General features: G+C 36.6%; 1 protein-coding gene across 2 annotated transcripts in view; it reads left to right on the top strand.

Moving 5' to 3' along the window:
- The window catches only part of DENND4C (DENN domain containing 4C), a 108,433-nt gene that overhangs the window by 84,285 nt on the left and 10,140 nt on the right, over nt 1-14,008 (top strand). For both annotated transcript variants that reach the window (XM_029919761.1, XM_029919759.1), the window contains 4 exons: nt 3,280-3,462; nt 4,304-4,499; nt 6,743-6,988; nt 8,056-8,173. In XM_029919761.1, the coding sequence (XP_029775621.1) occupies nt 3,280-3,462; nt 4,304-4,499; nt 6,743-6,988; nt 8,056-8,173 (743 nt within the window). The remainder of the gene's footprint in view (nt 1-3,279; nt 3,463-4,303; nt 4,500-6,742; nt 6,989-8,055; nt 8,174-14,008) is intronic.

The raw sequence follows: 14,008 nt of genomic DNA, 5'->3' as shown, positions 1-14,008 counted from the left end.
AGAAAAAATAAAGGTATGGAGGATGGGGTTTTTCTGACTCTTCTTACTTGTTCCCTGTGGTAGTATTCTGTATGGTGTGATGACCAAATTCTAGGCAGTAGAAAGACTAGCTGATCTAGTAATTAAATAATTAGGAGTTTGGTTCTATTTGTTTTATGGAACAGATGAACACACATTATTTTCTACCTTTAGCAGCTTTTTAAAAAGTCTCCAGTCATACAGGTATTTCTTTTTAGCTTAATTTTTTCCTTTTAGCTTCAGCTGTGGAGCTAAGTGAAATCATACTCTAATTCCTGATGCACTAAGTTCATCATTTGTTTGTGCAAGGGCCCTCTTTTATTAGTTCTACCCCCCCAGCCCCTGCCATTCCCATTTCATTCCTTTATCCAACAAACACATTGACTCTATAGTGTGTAATGTCTTTTTAAATATATATCCTCATAAAATACATTGTTTTGCACAATTATGCATTTTTAAGTTGCGTAATTAGAATAAGGTTGAACATATCTATTTTTATTACTCAGCTTAAAATCTGAGTTGCTATATGTATGCCTAATTTGTTCCTTTTTCTCCTGTAGGAAGTTAATACCTCATTTTATTCATCCAATATCCTGTTTTTGCTTCAGTTGCTTCTAGTATCATGTTACTATAAATATAACTGCAGTGATGCAGTGCACTGTAAAATACGCCTCTCTCTGAACCTGTGAAGAATAATAGTCCTAGGAATGAAGTCATTAGGTCATTTTCATGCATGATTTCAACAAACAGTGGAAGATTGCTTACAACATGACAACACTCATGTTACTAGTGCCCAAGATTTCTCATTTTTTTATATCCTTACCAGCATTTGGTATTATCATTTTTTCTGATCTTTGTATTCTAATGATTATACTGTGGTGTCTTGTTTTTGTTTGAATTTTTCTGAATATTAGTGAGCTTATCTCTTCATATACTTGTTAATTCCAGCATTTTCTTCTTAGTTTTAGTTTATTTATTTAAAAGAAAGCAGGGGAAGGCAGAGAAACTGGGAGAGAGAATCCCAAGAAGTCTCCCTGCTGTCAGTACATAGCCCAACATGAGACTCCATTTCACAATATGAGATCATGACCTGAGCTGAGATCAAGAATCGGATGCTTAATTAACCAGCTGAGCCACCCAGACATTTCTGGCATTTTCTATGAATTCCCTGTTTATACTCTCTTCATTTTTGTTAGCTTTCTTTTTCTTGTTGATGTGTGTCTTGAATATTCTTGATATTAATTTCTTAAAATAATGTTTTTATGTCATTATCCATTAATTTTTCCACCCTATGATTTGTGCTTTTGGAGCCTTGTTTTAAATGTTGTTTGCCATCTGTAGGACATGAAGATTTTCTCTGAAAGTTTCTTTTGTTAGCTGTATATTTTACCTCTGAGAGTTAGGTCTTTAAACCATCTGGAGTCCACCTTTGTGTTTGTGTATGACAGTAGGGATACAACTTTCTTTTTCTCCATGCAATGAGCTGGTTTTCCATCCTTTCTTCATCTATATGTAGCATCACCTTTATCACAGACCAAGTTCCATGCACACCTCACCCTGGTCCTGTGTTCCCTCTTCTTTTTTGTCAATACTGTTTGGCTTATGTCTGATTGATAAGGGAAGCTCCCCCTCATGGAGTTTTAATTATTTATTTTGCTTAGGACAACTTTGCTTTTCCCTCCTCCCCCAAAAAGTCCTGCTGGAGTTTTCACTGGGAATGCAGCATTAGCTGTGCTGATTAATTTGGGGAAAATGGACATTTTTAGTATTATTCTCTTATCATTGAGCATGGCATCTATACATATACATACATACATATATATATATACACACACACATATATATATATACATTTTTTCTTAGATTATCTTTTGTGTCCATTTCAGAGTCTTAAATTATTCTCCCTACTCTTCTAGTTTTTTGTTGTGTTAATTGTGCTTCTTAAGCTATTGTGTTAAAGCTATTGTGTTAAATACCTTATTTTGTATTTTTTAAGTGAATATAAAGGAGCATTATTGATTTTCCTACCCATCATGTCATTGTGGAAAATTTCAAACTTGCAATGAAGTTAAAAGATTTGGGGTGGGGAGCACCTGGGGGGCTCAGTTCGTTAAGTGTCTGACTTCCGCTCAGGTCACGATCTCACAGTTTGTGAGTTTGAGCCTCGCATCAGGCTCTGTGCTGACAGCTCAGAGCCTGGAGCCTGCTTCAGATATTCATTCTCTCTCTCCCTCTATCTCTCTTTCTCTCTCTCTCTCTCTCTCTCTCTCTGCCACTCCCCTACTTGTACTCTGTATCTCTCTCTCATAGATAAATAAACATTAAAAAAATTTTTTTAAGATTTTTTTTTACAGTGACACCCAAATATATATCTCTCCATTACTATTTTATTGTACTTTCTTTATCAACTATCCCTCCATCCATCCAATTTATCTTATATTTTTGTTCATTTGGAAGAAGGTGTAGACATTATTAATATACTTCTCCCCTGAAGACTTCAGCATACATACTAACTAAAGTTCAGTATTTGTTTTCAGTTTTTTCTTTTGAGATAAAGTTGTATATAAGAAAATCTACAAATTTAAAATGTACCATTTGAAAATTGAATGTAGGGGCCCCTCGGTGGCTCAGTTGGTTGAACATCCAACTTCGACTTGGGTCATGATCTCACAATTCATGAGTTCAAGCCCCACATTGGGCTCACCGCTGTCAGTATAGAGCCAACTTCGGATCCTCTGTCCCTCCTTCTCTGTCTCTCTGTCCCTCTCCTGTGCGTTCAGTCACATGCTCGCTCTCTCTTTCAAAAGTAAACATTTAAAAAAATTAAAAAAAAGAAAATTGAATGCATACATTTATGCAAATCAAACCTTTATCATATACAGAACGTTACTATTGCCTCAGGAAGTTCTCTTAATGTCCCTTGCAAGGCTCAACACTCACCCCATCCCCACCCAGAAAGAGAAGGATAGTGATAAGATGAAAACAAAATAATAAATAAAAGGGAAAGGAAATGACTAGAGAAAAAATGGGTATTAATGCATTGAACTATTAATGACTTTGAGATCTTTTTCATTTAAAAAGTTTACAAGAGGGGAAGAGAGAAAGAGAGCTGGGCAGGCTGTGTGTCTGTTTGAAATAGGCAGTACTTCTATGGATTGTGTAATTCCTCAGTGACTCCTTTACTACAAAATGATTCTAAATATGAAATTTAGAGGATTCTAGGATTTTTAAAGATTCTTTTTTGGATTGCTTCATGTGTAGCTTTTTCCTGAAACCAAGCACCTCTGGCGACAGTTTACAAAGTGGCAGCATTCCACTGGCAAATGAACCTTCAGAGCACAAACCTGTGTCCAGTTCAGCAGAACCTGACCTGATCAACTTTCTGGATTCCCCCAAACAGAACCAGACCATAACTGAAGAGACAGCCTCTGCAGTTGAATCAAGGTACTACTCTAGGGTACAGAGAACTCGTCATCATCAGTTAGGTACCTTTGTAAAACTTCTGTCTTTAAAGAAAGCCTGATGCATGTAGGCATAAGTTCGGGCATTTTATTTATTTATTTTTAAGTTTTTATTTATTCATTTAAGTAGTCTCTACCCCCAACTTGGGGCTCAAACTCATGACCCCAAGATCAAGAGTCGCACACTATACCGACTGAGCCAGCTAGGCACCCCTAAGTTCTGGCATTTTAAAATTTTAATCTTAACTTTTTACTACAATATATGTTTAAGTATCTAATAAATGAATGTGATGGTAAATAGTTTTTGAAACTATGTTTAATGTTTTACAATGTCCTTTTACAGAATGAACTTATCAATAGTAAAAAGTACTTTCCCTTTTTGTTTAATCATTGCCAGTTTCCAGAGACATATTCTCTTTACTGTGAAATACACTGCTTCCTCTTAAATACTGTTGAATTGGACATTTATTCAGAGCCAATTGTAGCTGAGCACTATGCTAAGCACTAAAAATAAAAAAGTAAGATCTAGTCTCTACCCTTAGGTGGGTCTTGGCCTGCTAGCAGTTAAATACTTATCAATGAATCTAATACCTAGTTGGATACAGTATAATTCTAGGTGATTTTGTTTAATAATGTCCATTCCATCCTGTTCTTCTGACTATTTTTACCAAAATGCCTGAAGAAAATTTAATCTTATAAGGCGGTACTGATTTTTCTCAGATACATTCAGTAGACTCACAGGGCACTGTAGAAAATGCTCTAGGCGTACAAGTTGAGATTGTATTACAGCACAAACACAGCATTTCTTCTTTATTTTTTTTAAGTGATGAAATAAAGAAGGCCAGTGGAGAAGTCCAAACCATGAAAATTTCACCTGTGCCTAATAGTTTATCAAAGCGAAATGTGTCTTTGACTCGAAGTCACAGTGTTGGGGGTCCCTTGCAAAATATTGACTTTTCCCAGCGACCGTTTCATGGCATTTCAACAGTCAGCCTTCCGAACAGTCTGCAGGAAGTTGTGGTATGTAACATCATAATTATCTGTGTGTTCATGAAGGTATTTATTAGAACAGCACATAATCCATCTCTAGTAACTTTTCTTTCAGCGCAAGTGAAGAGTTTTTCATAAACAAAGAACTTTATTTAAATGTCTCTTTATTTTGAGAGAGAGAGTGAATGAGAGAATGAGAGGGGAGGGGCAGAGAGAGGAGAGAGAGAATCCCAAACAGGCTCTGCACAGAGCTGCATGCTGGCCTCAGTCTCAGGAGCTGTGAGACCATGACCTGAGCCAAAACCAAGAGTCAGATGCTCAACTGACTGAACCACCCAGGTGCCCTTACACTAAGACACTGATTTAAAATTTCAAGTATATGCAAAGATAAAAGAGAGGAGTATACAGAATCCCTTTGACCCATTATCTGGCTTCAGTAATTTTCAACTTATGGCTATTCTTCTTTCATGTATATCCTTATTCACTTCTTACCTAGATTATCCTGAAGTAAATTTCAAGTATCATATATTCCAATTGTAAATATTTCAGTATATTTCCTAAGAGATAAGGACTCTTAAAAATACAATGCCATTATATGACCCCAAAAAATCAAATTATTCAGTCTCTGTTCAAATTTATAATTGTTTTAAAAATGTCAAGTATGTATGTTTTCTGTAGTTTGAAGAATGAGGATCAAATAAGATCTGTGCATTACCGTTGGTTGATCTGTTTAGTCATTTTACATCTGTAGGCCCCCTGTTTTAACCCTACAATTGTATTTGTTGATTACACTGCTACAAATTGGTGATTGTATCTAGAAGCTTGGTCAGATTCAGGTTTTTGTTTGGTTGTTTACTTTTGTAAGACAACAGCAGTGGTAAGATGTCCCTCAATAGAAGACAGGAACTTTCTTTGGGATGCTAGTAGCGATTAATGCCTCATCGCCCAGATCAAGTGATTCATTTCCATCTATCAAGGCTGATAGTCTAATCGTCTTTATATATGTTGGATACATCTGTAAAAGAGAAACTTCCCCCAGGTTTTCTGTTTGCTTTTCCAAAAATGCAGTTTGTTTTTGAAAGGCAGGATAAATAGTTTTCCTTTTGTATACCAGTTTTCAAAATAATAGGTTGGGTTCCTAGCATTCTCTAAGGTGATGAATTAATTTGGAGGAATAGGGTATCATTATGAACTCACTGATTTAAATAGTTAGGTTTACATCCATTGCTGTTGTTATCCTTATTTATACATCATCCCATCTTTGATTAGCTAGAAGCCTTGCTAAGTTGGTGTCAGTTCTTTCAACACATCTCTAGGAGGCTTTTTGTAATTTTTTAAAAAAGCTTCTTTGATTTCTTACATGGCAAGATGTTTCATGCCCATATTTTATGTTCCTGTCTCTAGACCTAGAATCAGCCATTTCTCTAAAAGCTCTGGTTCATTTTAGAGGAAATGGTATTTGGAGACCACAGCCTGGACACTAGGGGTACCCAGTAATGAGTTGGTCATAAGCATTTTATTCTGATTATGATCTGCACAACTTATAATGACTGAATTGGAATCTTTTTTCCTTTGTTATTTTAAGACTGCTCTTTAGCTGTTGGAATCAAATGTAAAAACACATTAGACATAATTTTAAAAGGAGTTGTCAAATAATATCAACACAAAAATTGCCCCATCTGTTTAGAATTATAGGAAGAAGATAAGTCAGCTTTTTTTTTGAATCATCATTATAAATCACCTGTTACGTATTTCTTTTTGTTTTGTTATATTTTTAGAGAGAGATTGAGTGAGCATGTGTGTGCAAGAACACACACTAGCAGGGGAGCAGCAGAGGGAGAAAGAATCCCAAGCAGGCTTCCTGCTCAGCACAGAGCCTGATGCAGAGCTCGATCTCAAAACAGTGAAACCATGACCTGAACTTAAATCAAGAATCAAAGCTTAACTGCCTGAGCCACCTAGGCGTCCCTGAAATGTAGTATTTTTTACAAAAGAAATTGAAAAGCAAAAAAATCAATCTGATAGAAACTCTGTATGTTTAAAACAGGGTCTGTTATCTGGATTATTTTCCTTTGTAATCATTTAGCTTAAGGGCATTTATGATTTAGTATTTTTTTCTTTCTTTAGGTTTTCATTAGGGTTTACTGCATGTATCAGTGGTTCTGAAATAACTGATTTTGAGAGGCTAGATAAAGCATAATCTCCTTGAGAAGTACTCTTAAGCATGCAGCATAGACAATATTCATTTCTTGTTGTATTTTTATTTTTTAAAGGATCCTTTAGGAAAAAGACCCAATCCTCCTCCTGTTTCTGTGCCCTACTTGAGTCCACTAGTGCTTCGGAAAGAACTTGAATCTCTGCTAGAAAATGAAGGTGATCAAGTGATTCACACATCCTCTTTCATCAATAAACATCCAATCATTTTCTGGAACCTTGTTTGGTATTTCAGACGTTTGGACCTTCCCAGTAACTTGCCAGGACTTATCCTCACATCTGAACATTGTAATGGAGGTGTACAGGTAGGGTACCAAGTTCTATACTTACACTACATTGGTGTTGGTTAGAATGAGGCGTAACTTCAAAGTAACACGTGTACAACAGTACCTTAACAAGATGTACGTTATTTCTCTCTCATGTAAAAGTTTGGATAAGTGGTCCTGGGATGACCTGATCTTAGGTACCTGAGATCCTTCTGTCTTTTTGCTCAGTTTTGTGTAACCTCCATTTCCAAGTTCTCTACATGGTCCAGGATGGCTGCTCTATTTCCAGCCATCATGTCCACATTCCAGCCAGCAGTAAGGATAAAAATGAATGGAGAAGAATACGTCTTCTTTCTCTAGGGATAGTCCCTGGAATTGTACATAACATTTCTCTATGTGTCTGTGTGGCCTAAACTTAGTTATATGGTCATATCTAGTTTGCAGGAGTGCCTAGAAAAGGTAGCTTTATTCTGAGCTATCAGTCATATCACCAGCTGACCTTCTCACAATAACTGTATTTTAAAAGACTCCTGTTATACATATTTATCAGATGATATAATTAAAAGTTGGAGTAGTTAATAAATAATTTCCCCAAGGTCACACACCTGGGACATGACGGGAAGCCAAGTCCACAGTCTGACTGTCTGACTTCAAAGCCCTTACTCTACTTGTGCTGGAGTGCCTGATTCCATTGGAGACAGTGCTCCGAGAGTTCCTTCATTTTATAATATTGATTAGAGACACCCCAACATACACCAAGGGCACGACAAAATATTTTTTTAAAGTTATTACACTCTATTTCGACTCAATTATTTTAAGCAACAGCACAAGACAGTAGAAACTATTGTACTTTCTCTACCTTAAAATTTGTTACAATGGTAACTAATCTTTCATGTGGCCACTGTGCCAGTTATCAAGTTGTCTTTCCAATCTGTGGAAGTAGGAAAGAGATACCTCCACCTCAGAAAGTAGGAATATTTATCAATACAAATAAAAATTGAAAATTTTTGCTTAGAATTTTAGGTCCACAGTTTTGAAAGAACTTTGTTGGGTCCACTGGTAATTATTATGCTTATAGTACTAATACTTATTGTTATCTCTTTTAGCTTCCTCTGTCATCTCTGTCCCAGGATAGCAAACTTGTGTATATTCAGCTATTATGGGATAATATCAACCTTCATCAGGAACCAGGAGAACCTTTGTATGTCTCATGGAGGAATTTTAGTAAGTAAAATAGAATTAAAGACATAAAAGACTCAGGCTGGAAATAGCCCATATGTCTTTTCATAGGTGAATAAACAAATTGTGGTGTAATCCATACAGTAGAATACTATTTAACAATAAAGAAGAATAACAGGTGCCTGGGTGGCTCAGTAGGTTAATCATCTGACTTCGGCTCAGGTCATGATCTCATAGTTCATGGGTTCAAGCCCACATGTGGCTCTGTGCTGACAGCTCAAAGCCTGGAGCCTGCCTTGGATTCTGTGTCTTCTCCCTCTCTCTGCCCCTCCCCCACTCTGTCTCTCTCAGAAATAGAAATAAACATTCAAAAAAAATTCTTTTAAGCAATAAAGAACAGACTACTCCAGTAAAAAATTGAGATGAGAGAAATTATTCTGATTTATTTTAAAATTTTTCATATATTTTTAGTATTTCTTTCAAGAATCTTACCGTTTAGATCAAATTGATTTGCTCCTGTACTGACCCATTTAATTTCATCAGGGAGTTGAAGAATGTTTTGTGATTTTTCGGTCAAATGCCATTGGTTAGGTATTTGGAAAGTAAATTTTTTTAAGTTATTTATTTATTTTGAGAGAGAGTGAATGAGCAAGTGCATGTGTGAGCAGGGGAGGGGCAGAGAGAGAGGGGGAGAGAGAATCCCAAGCAGGCTCTGTGCTAACAGTGCAGAGCCTGACACAGGGCTCACACTCAAACTGAGGTCATAACCTCAGCTGAAATCAAAAGTTGGACCCTTAACCTGGTGAGCCACCCAGGTGCCCTGGAGAGTAAATTTTGTGTAGTTTAAGAATAATTTGGAAGTATTGGTATAAGATCATAATTTTAATTATATGGATACTAATCTCGATTCTGGCTTCATTTTCAGTCTTTTATATTTAGAACATATTACAGAACATTTAAAAAGGTGTGTCATTCAGTTTTCCATAGTCCTTTAAGTTAATAAGATGACAACCCAGTAGATAAATGAACAAATGACATCAGTAGGCAATTCATGAAAGAAACATTACGTGGCTTGTATTAGTGTGCCAGGGCTGGCTTCAACACGGAAGGTCATTCCTCACACTGGTGTGAGCAGTTTGGTTTCTCCCAAGGCCTCCCTCCTTGGCTTGCAGTTGGCCTTTGCTCTGTGCACACTTGCACCCCCTGGTGTCTTTTTCCTCTTCTTATGAGGACACCAGTTATAATGGGTTAGGGCCCCACCCTTGTGACTGTATTTAACCTCAGTTACCTCTTTAAAGACCCCATCTTCAAATATAACCACATTGTGGCCTATATTATCCATATTTAACATGGGGATACCCTTAAACTCAGCAATCACAGTAAGACAGCTCTGTTCTGTAGAAAGAGTGTGCAAAACTTTCTGTACAGTGATGTTTACTGCATGATTATTTGTAATAATGAAAAACATCACATAAATACCTAATAAGAGAATTGGGATAAATCCATACTATGAAATGTTGCCAAGAAATGCAGCCAAGAAAAAGTATTTTTCTTGGTCATTTGCATACAGCTGTCTGAAAGGTTGGTCGTCCATCATATATAAGGTGAAAAAAGAGCATGTTTCAGAACGGTATATGATCTTTTTTTTAAGAAAAATTAACTGAAAAATATATATCTTTGTTTTGATACATGCAAGTAAAAAGGTCTAAAACCACTATTAAGAGTAGCTCCTTGGAAGAGAGAGGGAACAATTCACTTTTAATCTTTTACTATGTTGTACTTTTAAAAAAATCTATTAATATTTTGCTATTTGGATTTTTTTCCCTTGTAAATACTAGTCAAAAGATTATGGTTCAATATGATACAAGCTGTTATTGTTATTTTTGTTGTGGTTTCAATTCAGATATTTTTGTTTCTTTAGGTAGCAGAGTAGCCTTGAAATTACATGCTAGAAAATGGTAGGATTGCTCTTTCTTTAGTTATTTTCCTAGCTTTCTTGAAATTCACAAGTGTTTCAAAATATTCTTTAATTTGTGATGAGAATAAAATTCAGCATTTTCAAGAATGGCCTTATTTCTCAAGAATGCCTCGATGGGCTGCTTTAAATGAAGAATTGGCATGTAAATGACATTAAAAGACAAGAATTAGGTAGGTGATGACTTTTATAATGGTATGACTTGTCAATAACTTCTGGAAGAGGCGCTTCCAAGACCCACTTCCTAGCAAAGCAGCCATAATTGGTGAACATTATTAAAAAAAAAGGGAGGGAAGATGGCAGAGTAGTTCCTGAGTTCACTTTGTCCCACAGACAAACTGAAGCAACAGCTACATCTGTTGAACTCTGAAAATGACCTGAAGACTGGCAAAGCAGAGCTTCCAAAGCTAGTTGTAGAGAGAAGTCCATATCAAACCGGGGCAGCAGGGCAGTCGGGAACCATACCTCCAGTACAACTAACTACAAATGGGAAGAACATCACAAGCATAGAGGAAGGAGGAAGGAGGGGATCAGACCCCACAATGGGTACCCCTGACCCTGGGGACCTGCACTGAGAAGACAAGTCCCCATAACATCTGGGTTTGAAAATCAGCAGCACCTCAACTCCAGGAGAGCCAGAAGATGATAGGTAGCTGAGTCCCCACCTTTAAAGAGCCAGCATGCTAAGAACTTGCTGGGGACACAGCAGAGTAGCAGCAGTTTGAAAAGTGCCTGAGGTATGTGTGAAGGAGATTTGTTGACTAATTTTAGGACATGTACCAGAGCAGCAGGAATCTGCAGATTTCTCCAGGAACAAAAGTGCTTGCAGGCACTGTTTTTCTTCTCTTCCCCTAGCCTAGATAGTTGGACACTTGGGGAGCCAGCACTAACACTCTCCATGTACCCCATAATAATCACAAATCAAACACCTATAATAGATATTAAAAAAAATAGAAAGGAATCTAAGCATAAAACTAAAGAAAACCCTCAAACCCAAGGGAAGAGAGCCAGAAAAGAAAGAAATAGAGAACAAAAACAAGCAGAAAACAGTTAACAAAATGGCAGTAAGTGCTTACCTATCAATAATGACTTTAAATGTAAATGGACTAAATGCTCTAAACAAAAGACAGAGGATGACGGAATGGATAAAAAATAGGAGACATCCATCTCTATGCTGCCTACAAGAGACTCATTTTAGATCTAAAGATAAACAGAATGAAAATGAAGGGATGGAAAAAGATATGTGTGCAAATGGAAGCAAACAAAACAAACAAAAGCAAATAGGGTAGCAATACTTTTATCAGACAAAAAACAATACTCTGGTTTCTCTTCAGATTGTGTAAATCTTTCACCTTTTACTTCTATCAGACAAAAAATAGACCTTAAAACAAAAGAGTGTAGCAAGAGACAGAGGCATTACATAATGATAAAGGGATCAATCCAGCAACAGGCTGTAGCAGTTATGAATATATTAAGGTGCTCCACCCAAGACAGGAGCACCTTAATATATAAAGCAAAATATTTACAGACATAAAGGGAGAAATTGACAGTAATACAATTATAGTAGGGAACTTAAACACTGCTTACATCAATGGATAGATCATCCAGAGAGAAAATCAAGAAGGAATCTTGGCTTTGGTTTCCTTGGTCTAATGACACATTAACAGATGTATACAGATTATTCCATCCTAAAACAAAATACACATTTTTTTAAGCACATATGGAACATTGTCCAGGATAAATAATATACTGGGGTACAAAACAAGACTTAATAAGTTTAAGAAGATTGAAATCATACCAAGCATCTTCCGCAGTCACAATGGTGTAAAACTAGAAATAACAAGAAAAATACTGAGACCAAAACACAAACAGGTGGAAGCTGAACAACATACTATTAAACAGCCAGTGAGTCAATGAAGAAATCAAAGAGGAAATAATACATAGAGATAAATAAAAATGGAAACACAATAGTCCAAAATCTCTGTAATGCCACAAAAGCATTTTAAGAAGTGTACAGAGAAGGAGAGAGAGAATCTCAAGCTGGCTCCATGCCCAAATTGAGCCTGTCAAGGGGTTCAATCTCACAAACCATGAGATAAAAACCTGAGCCAAAATCGAGTCGGACTTGACTGAGCCATCCAGGTGCCCTTCTGCCAAACATTTAAAGATGAGTTAATACCTAGTCTTTTCAAGCTACTCCAAAAAATACAGGAGGAAAACTTCCAAATTCATTCCACAAGGCCAGCATTACCTTGATACCAAAACCGGATAAAGACACTACAAAAACAAAAACAACATCACCACCTACTGGGCCAATATCCCTTATGAACATAAATTCAGAAATCCTCAGTAAAATATTAGCAAACCAAATTCACTAATAATATCAAAAGGATCATCACAAAGTTTATTCCAGGGATGCAACAGTGTTTCCATATTTGCAAATCAGTTCATTAATGTGATACATCATGTCAAGAGAAAGGATAAAAACCATATGATCATCTCATTAGGTACAGAAAAAACATTTGACAAAGAACATCTGTTCATGATAAACACTCAGCAAAGTGGGTTTAGAGGGAACATACTTCAATATAATAAAAGCCATATATGAAAAACCCACAGCTTATTGTATATTCAGTGGTGAAAAACTGAAAACATTCCCTTAGAATGACACTCCTGCTTTGTGAACAGGGTGCTGCTGGGCAACAGTGACTGGTATTCTCAGCTTGGCTCTCCCAGCATAAAACCTGTGCCCTAGGAATAAGGTGCACTGAGAACAACTGAGGCCCCAGGATTCCTGCCTTTCTGAAACGGAGGTAGAAATGATGGGTGCTGGGAATAGGAAGTGAGTCTCCACCTTTCCTGGAATTTAGCCTCTGCTATACAGCACTGGGAGAATGAGAACTGCAGGAAGCAGTAGGGAAATGCTGTAGCACTTACCTGGGAGCTGGGCGGGGGTTGGCAAATTGTAGCTCATATGCCACAGAGATTTGCTGTTTTTACTGAAATTCAGTATATTTTCTTGAAAAAATGGTTTATTCTAGACCCTTAGACATTACTTTCTAAAAATTTTTATTGTTCAATATATCTAGCATACAATATTTTCAGTGGTTTACAAGTTCAGGTGTTTAACACAGTGCTTTGGCAGTTCTGTACATTAATCATAGCTCACCACATTGTGTATAGTCACCATCTGTCACCATAAAATGTTATTATTGACTATATATTTTTGCTGTATTTCTCATCTCTCTGACTTTATTTTGTAACTGGTAGTTTCTTCTTAGTCTCCTTCATTTATTGTGCCTAGTCCTCCCCTCCTTCCTCTCTGACAACTACCAGTTTGTTCTCTGTATTTATGACCCTTTCCCTGTTTGTTGTAGTTATTTGTTTCTTTTGCATTTTAGATTCCACCTATAAGTGAAACCGTATAGTATTTGTCTTTCTCTAAATCACTTCACATAGCAGTATCTATCCATGAACTTGCAGATGGCAAAGTCTCATTCTTTTTCATGACTAAGGAATATTCAATTGTGTAATAGGCCACACCTTTATCCATTCATCTGTTGACTAGAAATTGTGTTACTTTCATATCTTGGCTACTATAAATAATGCTGCAGTAAACACAAGGGTGCATACATAGGTCTTCTAGAATTAGTGATTTTGTTTTCTTTGGGCAGATATCCAGTAGTGGAATTACTGAACCATCTGGTAGTTCTAGATTTAATTTTTTTTTCATATTTGCTATCTGTTTATTTATTTATTTTTAAGTAGTTTATTGTCAAATTAGTTTCCATACAACACCCATGCTCTTCCCCACAAGTGCCCTCCTCCATCACCACCACCTCTTTTCCCCCCTCCCGCTTCAGCCCTCAGTTTGTTTTCAATATTCAATAGTCTCTCAAGTTTTG

This window comes from Suricata suricatta, chromosome 13, assembly GCF_006229205.1.
Source record: "Suricata suricatta isolate VVHF042 chromosome 13, meerkat_22Aug2017_6uvM2_HiC, whole genome shotgun sequence".
Taxonomy (NCBI): domain Eukaryota; kingdom Metazoa; phylum Chordata; class Mammalia; order Carnivora; family Herpestidae; genus Suricata; species Suricata suricatta.
The sequence above is the reverse complement of the archived record's forward strand: the minus strand, read 5'-3'. Positions and strand labels throughout refer to the sequence as shown.